Source organism: Chelonoidis abingdonii, chromosome 14 (genome assembly GCF_003597395.2).
Source record: "Chelonoidis abingdonii isolate Lonesome George chromosome 14, CheloAbing_2.0, whole genome shotgun sequence".
Classification (NCBI taxonomy): domain Eukaryota; kingdom Metazoa; phylum Chordata; order Testudines; family Testudinidae; genus Chelonoidis; species Chelonoidis abingdonii.
The window spans coordinates 37,739,886-37,755,893 of NC_133782.1; the positions used below are offsets into that span (position 1 = coordinate 37,739,886).

General features: G+C 61.3%; 3 protein-coding genes across 6 annotated transcripts; 1 reads left to right on the top strand and 2 right to left on the bottom strand.

Moving 5' to 3' along the window:
* Positions 1-348: 348 nt before the first annotated feature.
* On the bottom strand, positions 349-8,197 carry HOMEZ (homeobox and leucine zipper encoding). 4 transcript variants are annotated; one of them, XM_032803342.2, is made up of 3 exons: positions 8,126-8,197; positions 2,809-2,870; positions 349-2,626 (listed from the first exon to the last, which is right to left on the bottom strand). In XM_032803342.2, the coding sequence occupies exon 3, from the start codon at positions 2,559-2,561 to the stop codon at positions 1,314-1,316; it is 1,248 nt and encodes a 415-aa protein (XP_032659233.1). In that variant the 5' UTR covers positions 2,562-2,626; positions 2,809-2,870; positions 8,126-8,197; the 3' UTR covers positions 349-1,313. The 4 variants fall into 4 exon arrangements, with proteins under 4 accessions (XP_032659233.1, XP_032659231.1, XP_032659230.1 ...); XM_032803340.2 differs by lacking the exon at positions 8,126-8,197 and adding an exon at positions 3,585-6,211; XM_032803339.2 differs by lacking the exon at positions 8,126-8,197 and adding an exon at positions 3,216-6,211.
* A 1,806-nt stretch (positions 8,198-10,003) lies between these two features.
* PPP1R3E (protein phosphatase 1 regulatory subunit 3E) lies at positions 10,004-12,749 on the bottom strand. The gene is given in 5 exon segments (XM_075072108.1): positions 10,004-10,604; positions 10,756-11,100; positions 11,103-11,245; positions 12,281-12,522; positions 12,610-12,749. Coding segments are annotated over 5 exon segments (1,332 nt in total). The 3' UTR covers positions 10,004-10,142.
* A 326-nt stretch (positions 12,750-13,075) lies between these two features.
* PABPN1 (poly(A) binding protein nuclear 1) lies at positions 13,076-15,787 on the top strand. The gene is made up of 6 exons (XM_032803344.2): positions 13,076-13,262; positions 13,974-14,041; positions 14,113-14,219; positions 14,375-14,462; positions 14,694-14,845; positions 15,699-15,787. The coding sequence occupies exons 1-6, from the start codon at positions 13,181-13,183 to the stop codon at positions 15,736-15,738; spliced, it is 537 nt and encodes a 178-aa protein (XP_032659235.1). The 5' UTR covers positions 13,076-13,180; the 3' UTR covers positions 15,739-15,787.
* Positions 15,788-16,008: the final 221 nt, after the last annotated feature.

A 16,008-nucleotide genomic window follows, 5' to 3' on the forward strand; every position in this document is an offset into this window, starting at 1 on the left:
CTGCTGGGGGAAAGGTTGGATGGTTTTGAGGGGAGTTGGGAGGAACCCCAACCTCTCAAAGCCTGGGTGGGCCTGGGGGCAGCAGGAGCCGGGCGCTGAAGGAGGGAGTGGGGAAGAGGAAATGAGGGAAGAGAGGAGGAAACAAGTGACGGGGAACCCAGAGGAGAGGAAGGGGAGACGGGAGACCCACCCCCACTGAGTGTCAGAGACCCTTTCCCACCGACGTGTGCCAGCTACCGCCGAGGGAACGAGAACCGACAACGTGAGGGAACGAATGAACCAAAGCCCTCCCCCCGGGCTCCCCATCCACCCCCACCCGCAATCAGACACAGGCCATAGGCATGGGGGTCAACTTCAAACCTCGCTTTAACTCGCGCCAGCCGGGCATTATAAATTAACAACTCCAGAAAGGACCAACAGCCGCCAGGGAAAGGCTGCCCCCCGCCTGCTCTCCGCCGCTCTGGTTTCTCCTGCCCAGTTTGTAAAACCAAACCCAGGGAGCCCCCCACAGACCATCTGCCACCCCCTCCAGGCCAGATGCTGCCCCCACCCAGCTCCTGCCACACGTGTCTCTCTGGGGGACAGGGCCTTAACGTGATGTAGAAGGGGCGGGGAGGGACGAACCAAGCAGACTCTAGAAACAGAGGCACCTGAAGGAGGGGAGAGGTGAGGGAAGTCTGGAGAAGGGAGCATACCTGAATCCAGAAATCTGGTCAAAAGGTACAGGGTTCTAGAGCACAAACCTGTAACCAGAGAACCTAGGTTCTAGAGTAGGGAACCAGGAGTGAAATGGTATCTGGGTTCTAAAGCATGGCAGAGGGAACTGGGCATCTGGGTTCTAGGTCAATATCTCCAGGTTCTAGGGTCTGTGGCAGAGTTTGAGGGTGTCTCTCTGTTCTAGCAGAGGAAGGGGACCAGGGCCTGATTGGGATTCTAGAACACAAAGGGGGAGAAACAGGGTCCTAGATTCTAGAACAGGGAGGAGCCAGTACTCTGTTTTAGAGCACCAGGATGAGGAGGGGATAGACAAACCCAGACGTGGATCCTGAGGCACGGAGAGCAAATTACAACAATGATCTAGGGAGCAGAACTGCGTGATACCAAGTTCCAGAACACAAAGGGAGAAGGACCCGGGTTCTAGAGCTGGGGAGAGGCGGGGGGAACGTGGGGCCCAGGAACGGAGAGGGAGGGGGAACAAGATGCAGGACCCAGATTGGGTTCTAGAACAGAGGGAGGAACTAGACAGAACAGGGCCCCAGCGTACGAGTCGGCTCCCCTCAACCCCACCCTCTCCGAGAAGTCTCCGAAGCTCCTCATTCCTGGGTGCCCAGGTCCTCTTCCTCCGGCTCGTCATCCTCCTCCTCCCCGTCGTCTTGCACCATGAGCCCGGCCTCCTCGTCCTCGTCCTCGGGCTCCTCGCCCAGGCACACCACCACCTCAGCTGGCTCGGGTGAGCGGGAGTAGAACCAGTTCAGCACCTGCTGGGCCCCCATGCCTGACTCGCGGCACAGGGCCGGCAGGTCGTCCTGGCGCAGCTGCTGCCGGGCGGCCCAGTACCGCTCCAGCGGGCCCGTGTCCGTGCGGGGCCCGGGCTCCAGGGCGGCAGCGGGGGGCACGGTGTTATCCCAGAACCACCGCAGGTGCCCGTGCTTGAGGGCGTAGCGGGTGTCCCCGAACCACTGGATGATCTCTGCCCGCGGCAGGCCGGTGATCCGCTCCAGCCACTGGTAATCCTCCCGCCGCGCCCACTGGCACCGCAGGAAGAATGACTTCAGCACTGCCAGCTGCTCCTTGCTCTTCCGCCGGCTCTTCCGCTGCCGCTGGGCCTCCAGGGTGCTGTGGGGGTGACCGGGCCGGGCCCACGCCTCAGCCCCATTGACGGTGGCTCCGGAGGAGGGCGGCGCGGTGTCGGCTGCCCCCAGCCGGCAGGGTTTGCTGAGGTCCCAGGCGGTGTCTGGGTGGCTGACGCCGGCCGGAGAATCCGCCCAGGCCCAGCACGGAGGGGGCGGTGTGGGGAAAAGGCTGGGGGGCGGCGTCAGCGTCTCTTTGGCTTTGTGGTGGGGGACTGTGGAAGCTCTCCCTGGCTCTGGGGGCCCCCGGGCCACAGCCGAACAGCTCCCTGGGGATTCCTCGGGCTTGGCTTTGTGGTGTGCAGCCGCGGGGGCTTCCCTGCCTCCTGGGGCCTTGCCAGTTTGTGGCAGGGGGTCGCCGGGGGCCAGCAGGGCCCCGAAGGCCGGGCGGTCCTGGCGGCAGGCCAGCCGCGCCCGCGTCTCCTCGATCTCCTCAGCGCTCCAGCTGATGCCGCAGCGCAGCCGCTGGGCCATGAACCAGGCCTTGACCTTCTCCAATTGCAGGCCGTGGCGCAGGCAAAGCAGCGCCAGGTCGGCCAGGCTGGGGTAGGGGAAGTAGCTGAAGGCCTGGCGCAGCGGCTGGTGGCCGTCCAGCTCGCTGGTCTGGGACGCCTGGGTCCACACCAGCTGCATGTCCTCTGAGATGGGCGGCAGGCAGATGAGGGCTGCCGGCGAACTGGGGTTGCCCGGTGACTCCTTGTTGGGGGGCATGGCTGGCCCCGCCACCAGGAGGTCCTTGGCCTGGGGCTTCCGGGCTGGCCAGCCCACAGGGACAGCTATGGGGAGAGAGAGAGCAAGCCACAATCAGCAGGAGATAGCAAGGAGGGTACTGTGGGGTGCCCCAGAGCTCTATGGGAAGCCAGGCAGTCTCCTCCCCCGACACCACAGCCCCCAAGGGGTGTTTGGGGGTGATTGCTGCCCCCCTACCCCCACAGCAACGGGGAGTGAAGGCTCTTACCTGCCGTAAGGGGGTCTGAACCCCAAACTGTCAGCCCCACGTCCCCCTGGGGAGCCTGAGACCTGGGAAGAGAGAGACATGCAGGTGAAAGGGAGGGGATAGAACCCAGGAGTCCTGGCCCCGAGCCCCACCCTCCCTAACCTAGTAGACCCGACTACCTTCCAGAGCCGGGGATAGAACCCAGGAGTCCTGGCCCCCAGGACCCCCTTCCCTAACCTGGTAGACCCTACTACCTCCCAGAGCCAGGGACAGAACCCAGGAGTCCTGGTCCCCAGCCCCCACCAGGCAGGAGAGACACAGCACAGTTCTTGCCTCAAGAACTCGGAAACATTCAAATAATCAAACGAAATACAAATCCAGGAATTCATTTCTGTCGTGTTTCAGGGGACTCAGGGACCAGCTCCTACCTTCCTTAGCTAATTAGGGACAATTATGTCTTTGGGTGTCGTTAGCTAGGGACGTAGCCGAACGGTCCTGGAAATGTTTTCTGGGGCAGCATCGGTGCTTGTTGTGTGTCTGTGACCAGGCCGCAGGGACACTAGGATAAGACACACAATAATGACTAATAATGCAATTTGTTTTAATGCATAATTACTGCTAAGAAATAATCGAACCCCGATTGCATTACTCGGGGTTTAGCTTCTAGAAATGAACTTACTGGCTAACAAAGAAATAGTCAAATCGTTATAAAAATAATTAGCTTGCGGAGCAGATTACTTGGTTATTGACTGGCTAATTAAATAATTGACCAATAAGTACTAATTAGTCGCTAATACCACAAAATATTTGACTGGTGATTTGGAAACTAGAGGGTTGTGCATTTTTTCGCTTATGGAGGCCGGGCATTATCCAACCCCAAGCAGCTGCTTGTCCGTCTTTCCGGAACGCCGCAGCCGATCCACTCTGATGCTGCCAGGGAGGCTCTAGGCAGCACTGACTGGCACAACCCTACTGAAAATCGGCATGGCCGTTGGCACTGCGAAGTTGGCTAATGAGCCCTGGGTTTGGCCAGCCCCTTGAGTTAAGTGCAAATGGCTTATTGCCTGTGCTGCTTCCGAGAGCCCCTGGTTCCGACCACTCCTAGAAATCGCTCCCAACATCCCCGGCCATCACTGCACCCTACTGCTGTGTGATCAAGTCGAGACAGATCCGCATTGGCAACCTCTTCCTGATCACATCTGGCTGCTTGCTGCCGTAAGTGAGTAATGGGCCAGGTTCCCACGGAGAGGCCATTTAAGCAATGTTCTCCCCACGGCGCCAATCTATCAGCGCCTTCGGCCAATGTTTCCACAATGCGGCCATCTTGGTCTTCCAGAAGACATTGCTCATGGTGGAGCTTCGTTTCCGTGGTGCAGGCAATGGCAAGACGCTCTTGATCTTCCAGGAGATGCCGCTGGCTTTGTAACATGGTTTCCATTGTGCGAGCAACAGCCTGGCGCTGGTGGGCACCCTGCAGCTGCCACTGGCATTGGAGAGAGGTCTCCATGGTGCGTTCTCTGTGGCACCAACTGATGGTGCATTTGGCCAGCGTCTCCAAGGCACAGGTCGTGGCGTGGCAACAACAGTCCCCCTGCCGCCACCGTTGGAGGGCCTTCTCCATGGCATGAACTAGCCTCTGGTGCTCTCCCTGTGACACCAGGCACTGCCTTCCACCACCTGGGTAACCACACGCAGCGCATCTTTGGTCTGCAGATGCCATCGACGGCACATGGATTGACCCTTTGCTTTGGTTGCTGCTCGTCGCTTGTTGGTACTGGGCAGGATAGACAGTGAACTGTAAAATTCAAAATCAGATCTTCGCACTCCTACCTAGGGGCCTCCTCAGCTCAGCCAATGCCCAGAGGACAGAGCGTTGGAGAACCCCATTTTTTAGAAGAACGTTCTCCATTCTTCCACCTTCTCCAATGACGGCTACATCCCAACACCCAGTACTGAAGGGCTCTGTAATCTAGAGGAAAAAGGCAGAACTCAAACCAACGGCTGAACGCAGCATGCAGCCAAATTCCGATTTGAAAGAGCCCCAATTCCAGAAGAAAACCATTGGCCCAAACAGCCAAGGGAAGTGGCATCTCCGTATCCTGAGCTCTTCAAATCCAGACTGGAAAATACTCTAGTCCAATGCATGTTATTAAGGCTACATAAAGGGACACTGGGTAAACTGAATGGCTTGTGATCCAAACTAGGTGATCTAATGTGTCCACTGGCTGTCACCTCTATGAATCCTCATTAGTTCAGTTCCAGCCCACAGCCTTTGAGGTTTACCAACCAACCCCTGTTGTGGATGAGTGGAAGAGCAACGTGGCTGGGGAACTAGAACCGTGAACGCTGGAGCTCTGTGAGGCGTATTTGCATAAGGTATGACACGGCGGTATCAGAGCACACGAACCATCAACCTAGGTAACCTTAGAGCTCTAAGTCCAGACGCCCCTCGGGTGACGCAAACCTGATTTACGCAAATCCGCACTTGTGGAAAAAGTTCTGTATGCTAGAAACAGGAGGGTTTTTTGGGTGTAATGGTCAGGTATATGTTTCCTATTGACACAAAATTCGAGTTAGGCATGGCGTTCTGGAACGGACACTTGCATAAGTTGGGGAGCGACTGTAGAAGAGCAGTTGCTGGTTTTCTAATTTTTAGCAATATTAATGGTCATAAACCTCTTTTCCCTAAAACCATCGGCTCGCTTTGGGGTCTCAGCCTTTGTACCCGATGCTGGCGGGGTGCTGGGCAGGTTGTCAGCGTGAGGGGATTGCTGGGTCTCTGGGTTTCATCCCAACAGATGGGGCCCTTTGCCCCAACTCCCGCCATGTTCCCAGACAGTTTGGACTCGGTTGGATGTAGCACTCAAAGATCATCGCGTCACAGACAAATAGAGAAATGTCACCGATTGGAGGGGTGACAACTAGACCCCACTCCCCTCCCAGGGCCAGGGATAGAACTCAGGAGTCCTGGCTCCTAGTGTACAGCAGATGTACGGCAACAGTTCTTGTCCCCCAAAGAACAGAGAGAGCTCATTAAAGTAAACCAATCAATCTAATTAAAGTAACTAAGCACTGATACATTTCAATCATATTGACGGGAACAACGGCCCAGTCCCTACATCAACGAGATCACTGGGACGAACCTCATCTTTCCATTGCTCACCGAGCTGGACCAAGAACACACCAGGCCTGAAATTAGCCCCTATTCGTTACCACTCCACTATTAATTGATGGGCGCCTCATTACAGAAATAACTGACGAGCGATTAGCAATTACCAGGTCATCGGCCAAACAACACCCAACAACGTGAAGAACCAGGAATTAGACTCAATCTGGGGGTGACCAGATATCCCGACCGCAGGGCCTTGGTCTTAAAGGTGCCCCCCACCCCGCCCCCATGAAAGAGCATCCTGATTTGCCACCCGAAATCAAAGTCCCTGGTGGTTACCGGCCATCACCCTCCTCAGCAGCGGACTAATTTAGGCAGGGAACTGACCAGAAATTCCCAACCAATGGTATTTATTAAAATAAGCAATACAGCTTCCTTAATTACACTGAAGGACCCCACCCCAGCTCTCCCACCAGAGACCCCCAGCTCCAACCCCACTTCATCCCAGCTCCAGGAGACCCCCCACCCCCTCTTCCCAGGGGACCCCCCCATCCCCAGCTGCTCCCCAGATGGCCCCAAGCCCAGATACCTTCCCAAATGCCCAACTTCTCCCCCAGTCCCTCACACCAGAGACTCCTCATATGAACCCATCTGGAGGAGTTTGGAGGGGTCTCTAAACCCTCAGCTTCCCCCAGCGCCAACCCCCTTCTCCCCAGAGACTCCAATTCCCCTCTCCCAGTGACCGCCCCCAGCTCAAACCCCCACCTTCCTCCACAGAGACTCCCACATCCCCTCCCAGTGACCCCCCCAGCTCCAACCCCACTTCTCCCCAGAGGACTCCCATCACCCTCTCCCAGTACCCCCCCAGCTCCAACCCCCACCTTCTCCTCACAGAGACTCCACATCCCCTCTCCCCAGTGACCCCCCAGCTCAACCCCCACCTTCTTCTCAACAGAGACTCCACATCCCTCTCCCGTGACCCCCCCAGCTCCACCCCACCTTCTCCTCACAGAGACTTCATCTGCTCCCCAGCGCCCCCTCCCAGCTGCAACCTCCACCTTCTCCCCAGGGAAACCTTCCAGCTCCCCCAAACCCGAGACTCCAGCTCCAAACCCACCTTCTCCCCAGAGACTCCCATCCCTCCCCAGCGACCCCCCACATTTTCCTCACCATATTCCCAGCTCCCTCCAATTTCCTCCTCAGGACGCTTCTACCCCCGAGACCCGCATCCCCCACTCCGTTTATCCCTGCTCTGTGAGAGGGGCAGTCTGGGTGGCTTACAGCAGGGAAGGGGCTGGGACCTAGGACGCCTGTGGTTCTCGCCCTGGCTCTGGAGGAGGGGGAGGGCTGGGAGCCAGGACGCTCTGGGTTCTCGCCCTGGCTCTGAGGAGGGGGAGGCGAGCCGACTGGGTCTCCCCAGGGGACGCAGGAACGCCTGGGTTCTCGCCCTGGCTCTGAGGAGGGGGAGGCTGGAGCCAGGACCCTGGTTTCTCGCCCTGGCTCTGGAGGGAGGGGGCCCCACGCCGACCGCCGGCGTCCGCCCCCCCCCCCTGGCCCCTAGGAGGGGGAGGCTGGGAGCAGGACGCCTGGTGTCTCGCCCTGGCTCTGAGCGAGGGGGAGCTGGGAGCTAGGACGCCTGGGTTTCGCCCTGGCTCTGAGGAGGAGGACGTCCAGTGGGGTTAGAGCCCAGGGAGCGAACTAGGAGCCAGACTCCTCGGTTCTCTGAGACACCGAACCCTTGTCTCAGGGCTCTGGCCCCTGGGATTCCCCAACCCGAGGGACACCGCCTCCATATCTCCCCCGCCTCTTTCTCTCTCTGGGGAATCCCCCCAAAGCCCACCCCTCTGCCCCTTGCCCTCCAGCTGCCCCCAGGACCCCCCAGCCCTCCCCCACTCACAAACGTTCCCTCCTCCTCCGATTTTTAGTTTTCCTCCAAGTTTTGGGAACTTGCTCCACTTGCATCCTGGGTAATGGAACTCGGGGGGCGGGTTCCTCTGCACTGGCCCTTTAAGGGCGCCTAGGCCAGCTGGGTTCTCTCCCGGTGCGGGAGAGAGCTGGGAGCCCGGGATGCCTGGGTTCTTCTCAGGGCTCTGGGGAGGGGAGTGGGGTTTTGGTGGTTACAGCTGGGAGCCGGACGCTCTGGTGTCTTCCACGGAGGGGCAGGGAGCCCGCACACAAATAGGGGAGGGGCTTCAACCCAGGGACAGTGGGGAGGGCGCGCGAACTCACCCTCCCTGCGGTGCTGCGGGGCCGGCGCCGGCACCAGCCCGATCCTGCCCGGCTTCGGCTGGCCCCTCGGGCCGGGATGGAGGCCGCGGCTAAGGGGGGAGGGAACAGAGCCCGGCCATTGGCTGCCACATGAGCCCAGCCGGAACACCCGCCACCAGCGGACGCCTGGGTTTCTCTTCCTGACCGGAGCCAGGATCCCTGGGTCCTCCCAGACACAGACCCTAGTCTCAGCCGGACGAAGAAACCGGCTGCTTTCTCCCGTGCCCTCCGGGCTGCCCCGGGGAAACCGGCCCCCACAGTAAAGAGCCAGGATACCCCGGGCTGCGCGGTCGGGAGATGAGGGGCACAGCAGGGCTGGGGGGGGGGGGGGCGGGGGCTGCAGGTCGGGATGTGAAGGGGCACCGGCAGGGATGGGGGGGGCGGGGCCTGCAGGTCGGGATTGTGAGGGGCACCGGCAGCGGTGGGGGTGGCGGGGGCTGCAGGGTCGGGAGTGAGGGCACGCAGGCTGGGGGGGGCGGGGGCTGCAGGTCCGGGAGTAGGGGCACCGGCAGGGACTGGGGGGGCGGGGGCTGCAGGTTCGGGAGTAGCAGGGCCCGGCAGGCTGGGGGGCGGGGCTTGCAGGTCGGGAAGTGAGGGCACCGGCAGGGCTGGGGGGGTGGGGCGCCAGGTCGGGAGTGAGGGCAACCGGCAGGCTCGGGGGGCGGGGGCTGCAGTACGGGAGTGAGGGGCACCGGCAGGGCTGGGGGGGCGCGGGGGCTGCAGGTCGGGAGTGAGGGGCAGCCGGCAGGGCTGGGGATGGGGCGGGGGCTGCAGGTCGCATGAGGGGCACCGGCAGGGTGGGGGAGGGAGCCCCAGGGCTGGGGTAGCAGGGCTTGCGGGTCCGGGAGCGAGGGGCACCGGCAGGGCTGGGGGGCGGAGGGTTGCAGGTCGGGATGAGGGCACAATAGATTGGTGGGCAGGGGCTGCAGGTCGGGAGTGGAGGGCACCGGCAGGGCTGGGGAGGCAGGCTGCGGGTCGGGAGTGAGGGGCACCCACAGAGCTGGTGGGGGCAAGAGGCTGCAGGTCGGGAGTGAGGGGCCCGGCAGGGGACTGCGTCTGAGTGGGGTTGGGTGCCAAGCGTGGGCAGCCTTGTGTCTGGCAAAACATGCCATGGAAGAACGGTGGCACCTTCCCTGCCCCGTCCGGGCTGCTGTCCTGGGGGACAACCTGCCACACAAACAGCCAGCCTGGTACTGCCTCCCCGGACCAGCCCCCCAGCCTGGTACTTCCCCTGGTCGCCCTCAGGGCGCAGCCAGCCTGTACTCCCCCCCACAGATCAGCTCCCCGCTGGCCCAGCCAGCCTTGGTACTGCCCCCCCCCCCCGGCCAGCCAGCCTGGTTACTCTCCCGCAGATCAGCCCCCCAGCCCTGGTAACTCCCCCCTTCCCCCGGATCAGGCCCCCGGGCCCAGCCAGCCTGGTACCCCCCCTGGATCAGCCCCCCCGCCCAGCCAGCCTGGATTGTGGGGTGGCTTTGCCCAGTCCTGGCTTGGGGCATGTTGAGCCCGGCACTGTCCACCAGCAGGGAGTTCCAGCGGTTAACGGCCTCCCAATGTCTCCCCCGAACCCCAATGCAGCCAGACCCTGCCCTCAAGCTGGGGGCAGGGCCAGGAGTGAGTCAGTGTCTCCTATAATGCAATGCCCCCCCACATGTCCTAGGTGGGGGTGCAAGTCCCACAGGGCAGGGGGCGGTGTCTGATGGGGGGGGTGTCTTTGGTTTGTCTGAGCTCCACCCCCATTCTAGCCCCACCCTCCCCTGGACCCCTCCATCCTAGACTTGTTTCCCCCACCACCTCCACCCATCAGGCCCCTCCCCCACACCGCCTGTATCTCACCCCCTATTCCTGCCCCACATCCCATGGCTTTGGGGGAGTTTCAGCCCCCCCTGGGGCCCCCTCCAAGAGGATGTGGATCTGGGGGCTGGGAGGAGCTGGTTGTGCCCCCCCCCATGCAGTCTCTGTCCCCTAGGAGTGCAGCCCCCTACAGGAAGTGGATCCAGCCCCCGTCTCCATCCTGTGGGGGGCTGGGGGGGCCCTCGGCCCGCCCCCTGACCCGCAAGATGTAGTTCTGCCCTCCGTTGTTGTCCCACAGCTCCTGGCCCCCCACGTGGCAGCGCAGCGCAAATTCCAGGGTGCCCCCGGGGGGCAGGGGCAGGCGGAAGGCGAAGCGGTAAGAGGGGGGGCCTGGTGGGGGGCCGGCGGAGGGCCCAGCATAGGCAGCGGGGGCCTCCCGGTAGCTGGCCCAGCCATCCCAGGTGTAGCGGACACTGACCCGCTTCTCATAGGCCAGGTTGAGAACCCGCAGGGTCCCTGCCACCCCCAGCCCCCCGGCCCGCACCCCCTCCAGGCACACGCCCTGCGCCCCTAGCCGCGCCCCGAAGTCTGGCAGCCCCAGCGGGTCCCAGAAACATGGCGCCAGCGGCAGACGCCCGGCCAGCGGGTCCTGGGGGTCCTGGAGAAAACAGATGGGGGGGTGGAGAGAAAGAAAGAAAATTAATGTCACATGGAGCCGGGTGACTCTGCTGGGGGGGCAGAGCTGGGGATCTGCCCCCCAGCTCTCATCCCCCTCCTCACCCCCCCGCTCCCCCCGTTACCTGGAAGGGCCGCAGAGGGGCAAAGTGGCGCAGGGCGTCACGCCGGAGCTGGGTGTGGACGCGCTCGGGGACCTGGGGCAGCTCGGCTGGCCAGTAGCACCTCACGCTGGCCAGCTCCAGCCCCAGGGCATCAGCGAAGCGCACCCGCTTGCGGGACCCGGGGCTGCGGCTACGGGATCCCCCACCAGGGCCCCCGGCCGGGGCAGAATGGGCCCTGCGGCGCCGGTGGCGCCCCCCACTGCTGCCCCGCGCGGCTCTGGTGTACCCTGGCGAGCCCCCGGCCCCGCCCTCTCAGCCTCTGAGTCGGAGTCGTCGCCCAAGGCTGGGCCGGACTGTGCGGTAAAACGGCCCCGCTCGTACGAGCCCGCGATTGTAGCTAGGTTGCGTGGTGATCGCTTGGGGGGCGGGGAGCGTGCGCCATGGAGCTTGCCCCGCACCGGGCCGCCGGCTCCTCTGTCGCTCCCGCCCGGGCGCCGGGCTTGTATTGTTGCTGTCCAGGGCGCCGGTCGTTTCTATCCCTCTGTCAGGCCCCGCCTCGTTCTATTGTCCACTCGGGCACCAGCTCCGTCTGTTGCTTCCGTCCCGGGCCCCACCCTGTTATTGGTGCTGTCGCGCGCCGCTCGTTCTATTTATTTTGTCGGGCCCCGCCTCTGTTCTAATTGTGGTGTCTCCAGCCGTCGCTCGTTCTATCGCTCCGTCCGGGCCCGCCCCTGTTTCTATTTGCTGTCCAGGCGCCGGCTCGTGTCTATCGCTCTGTCAGGGCACCCATCTATCTGATTCTCCAGTGCCGGGAGCTGTTATCCTTCTGTCCTCCGCCAGGGCCTCTTCTGTTCCTCCGTCCATGGCTTTCGTGTCCTTCTGTCACCATGTCCAGGCCTCTCCTATCGCTCTTCTCCGGCTCCCGGCTCGCCCTATTGCCTCTATCCTGGGTTTGGAGTCTCTATGCTCTCTGTCATTCTACCGCTCCAACCAAGTGCTCCCTTTTCTTCCCTCCCATTTGGCTGTGTCTCGTTCTATCGCTCCATCACGTTGTCATCCTCATTACCACTTCATTGCTGCCTTTCCACGTGCTTCCTTCTAGCGGTCCAAGTCTATTTCTCTGTCTGGACCATGACTCGTTCTGTTGCTCTGTCACTATCTTCACGTTCCCCCTCTCAGAATTCTCCTCTCATTCATTGTCTGGGCTGCGTCTCGTTCTGTTACTCTGGCAGGGCGCTGGCTGTATTCTACTCCTTCCTCGCGCCCTTCAGCTTCCTCCCTTCCAGAGTTTCTGAGACGCAACGTCCTCTGTCTGGACTCTGCCTCCTTCGACTCTGTCGTTGTCTTGTTCTTTTTTCTGGAGAGTCTCGATTTATCCCTGGCAGCAGGTGCTGCTTTTGTTCTCGTCTCTCCGTCACTCTGTTTCACGTTCTCCCCTTTCAGAGGTTCTGAGCGTCTCCCTCTGCCAGGGGGCTGTGATAATCGTTCTTGGCTCCCGCGCTGTCTCTTCTCTTCCCCGCTCCTATATCCTGGCCGTAACTCTTGCCTGCCACCTGCCTCCCCTCCAGGCTCCGGCCGTGGCCTGTCTCGCTCGGGTCACTCCGCCTGCGATCCCTGCACTGTCCGTTCTCTTCTCCTTGTGAATCCTGTCTCCTGTTGCTGCGGCTGAGCGCTGTCTCGTTCTGCCGCCTCCAGGGAGCTGCGCCCTGGCTCTCTCCGTCTCTTTCAGCCTTCTTCTCTCCAGCAGACGCGCCGCCTCCTACCTCGTCGCTGTCGCTTCCATCGCTCCTGGGCCAGGAGCCCGCAGACCTGACTTGGCCGTTACGTAATGCTCAAGAACGGCGGCTCGCCTCCTTCCGCGGCTCAGGGTCCCACTGCGCCCTGGCCAGGAGCTGGCGCTGCGGTAGCTGCTCCTGGCAGGACCAGGCCAGTCCGGGGGTCTGGGCGCCCGTGCGGGCACCGTGTACCTGGAGGCGTAAGGGCGCAATTCCCCGCGCCGGAATCAATAATTTCATCGGAAACGATGCAGCTAATGGAGCCCGGGAACCAGCCAGGGGGCGGGGCGGGGCGGGGCGATACGAAGCTCGCACGAGCCCCGAGGCTCCCGGTAGAGTCTTGGCGCAGCCCTGGGGGAGGCGGACCCCTGAGGGGCAATAGGCTGTGGGGGTTAGAACAGGGTGGGGGGCAGATCTGGTGTGGGGTGGGGCTAGTCTCCAGGGTCTAAGCAGGTGAAGGGGCTGTGGGGTGCGGGTGCAGAGTTGGAGGTTGGGCTCTTTGTTGGGGGCCCTGGTAGGGTGGAGGTGTGTTGGTCCAGGGGCAGGGCAGGGCAGAGCTGTGGGGGAGGGTGACATGGGGTGGCGGATGCCTGTGGGGGGGTGAATCAGGCCCCCAGTCTAACCCCCCTGCATCTCAGGAGCTGGAGGCCATCAAAGCCCGTGTGCGGGAGATGGAGGAGGAGGCAGAAAAGCTGAAGGAGCTGCAGAATGAGGTGGAGAAGCAGATGAACATGAGCCCCCCACCAGGCAATGGTGAGACCCCGTTGGGCTCCCTGTGCATGGCAAAGTTAGGGGACATCTGTGAACTACGCTGTCCTGAATTGTATTTGTGTAGGACCTCCGTAAACACAAACCATCCCTTCCCTCCAATATACCCTTTGGACCATGTGGGTGGTGGTGAATTCCAGATGTGGGAGTCTCGCTGTTCTGAACTGTACTTCTGTAGGACCTATGTAAACTGCAACCTCCCACCCCAGAGGCATGAAGCTAGGAGGCATTTGGGATTCACTCCGCTTTGCATTTTATTTGTGTAGGGTCTGTGTAAATACTACCTTTTTGTATGTGTAGGACCTATGTAAACAATAACCACCACCCCCGTTCACTCTCAGACCCCCATCCTGTGGGGATGGCAAAGCCCAGAGACACATGGGAATTGTGCTCCTCTGATTTTTATTTGTGTAGCACCTACATAAATGCTATCATCTGGTTTGCTTAGGACCTATGTAAACACCGGCCTCACTCATGCTGTTCTGAATCTCTCAGGTAGGTCCCACATAAACGCTACCCCTTGGGTTGTTTGTGTAGGGCCTGTTTGTACATTTATCCATACTAGTTATGCCAGATGCTGTATAAATCCAGTGCAGAAAAGGGGGTCTTCCCCTCTCTATTCTGGTAAAGGGGGTGCCCTGGAAGAGATTTGGGGTACAGCCCCCACTTACTAAGCCCCTGGTTCTCTCTTCACAGCTGGCCCAGTCATCATGTCCTTAGAAGAAAAGATGGAGGCAGATGCTAGGTCCATATACGTGGGTAATGTAAGTGGGGGAGCCGTGGAGGGGCTGGGGGGTTCAGGGGACCCCATTTCTCAGTCCCCCCTCTTTTCCAGGTGGATTACGGGGCAACGGCCGAAGAGTTGGAGGCTCATTTTCACGGCTGTGGGTCTGTCAACCGTGTCACCATCCTGTGTGATAAATACAGTGGGCACCCCAAGGGGTGAGTGAGATTCTGGGGGATCGTGGGGGGCATGGGGCGGCGGGAGGGGGGGCATGTACCATAAGGGAGGGGCTGGAGGAGAAGCTGCGGCCCTGTGGGCTGGTTTTCGGGGGGGGGCTGGGTTTATGTGATGTCTAATGTGGGATCCCCCCCAGGTTCGCCTACATTGAGTTCTCCGACAAGGAGTCTGTGCGCACCTCCATGGCGCTAGACGAATCCCTGTTCAGGGGGCGACAGATCAAGGTGAGCCCTGCACCCCAAAGCTCAGGCCCCCAAATCCTGAGATTGGGCCTAGATCCTCCCGGAACCCCAGGCTCTCTCCTGGCTCCCGAACCCCAGCCCCATCTTCCCTTCTTTAGCCTGGGCTGAGCTCCATTTCTCTCCTCTGCCCTGCAAGTTCCTCCCTGATCCTCACTGCATCCTGCTTCCCTCTCCCCCGGCGTGGGCCTCTCTGACCCTCCTCTTGCCCCCCAGGTGATCCCCAAGCGGACCAACCGGCCCGGCATCAGCACCACAGACCGGGGCTTTCCCCGGGCCCGGTACCGCGGGCGCGGTTCTGGTTACACCAGCTCCCGGGCCCGGTTCTACAGTGGATTCAGCAGCCGACCCCGCGGACGCTCATACAGGTCTGGGGGGCTGGGCCGCTGTGGGCAGGACACCTGGGTTCTCTCCTCGGCTCTGGGGTGTGTGTAGGGTGTAGTGATTAGAGCAGGAGGGGCTGGGAGCCAGGACTCCTGGGTTCTCTCTCTGGCTCTGGGTGGGGAGTGGGGACTAGTGGTTAGAGCTGGGAGCCAGGGCTCCTGGGTTCTTTCCCCAGCTCTCAGGTGTGTGTGGGGTGTGGTGGTTACAGCGGTGGGCCGGGCTGGGAGCCAGGACTCCTCGGTTCCCTCCCCGGTTCTGGGGTGTGTGTGGGGGGGGTGTAGTGGTTAGAGCAGGTGGCGCTGGGAGCCAGGACTCCTGGGTTCTCTCCCCAGCTCTGGGATGTGTGTGTGGGGTGTGGTGGTTAGAGCAGAAGGGGCTGGGAGCCAGGACTCCAGGGTTCTCTCTCTCTCTCTGGCTCTGGGTGGGGAGTGGGGGCTAGTGGTTAGAGCTGGTAGCCAGGACAGCTGGGTTCTCTCCTGGCTCTGGGGTGTAGTGATTAGAGCAGGGGGGCTGGGAGCAAGGACTCCTGGGTTCTCTCCCCGGCTCTGGGGTGTGTGTGGGGTGTAGTGGTTAGAGCAGTGGGGAGGGCTGGGAGCCAGGACTCCTGGGTTTTCTCCCCAGCTCTGGGATGTGTGTGTGGGGTGTAGTGGTTAGAGCAGAAGGGGCTAGGAGCCAGGACTCCTGGGTTCTCTCCCCGGCTCTGGGGTGTGTGTGGGGTGTAGTGGTTAGAGCGGGGGAGCTGGCAGCCAGGACTCCTGGGTTCTTCGGTTGTATTTTCTCTTCTCCTCTCTCTTCCCCCTGGTTTATTAACTCGTTCCCTTCTTCTCTCCTCTGCAGGGGCCGGGCTAGAGCAACCTCATGGTATTCCCCTTACTAAAAAAGTGTTTTTTGGGAAAGAAAAGTCAAAAAAAAAAAAAAAAAGGAAGTAGGGTCTTAAAATTAAGCCTCTGGCAACCTTAACTATAGATATTACTACCTGCCGTGGGGCGCGGTGGGGGGTGGGGCTGGCTCTGTGGGCACAGGGCTCTCCTCCTCTCTGTCCTCCTTCGCTCCCCGTTTCCCTGCCACGGGCGGGCTCCGCCCTCCGTCCGCCCCGGCCCTGCCCCTTCACTTCTCCGCCTTGGGTGCGCCCCAGCTCGTTCCCTCG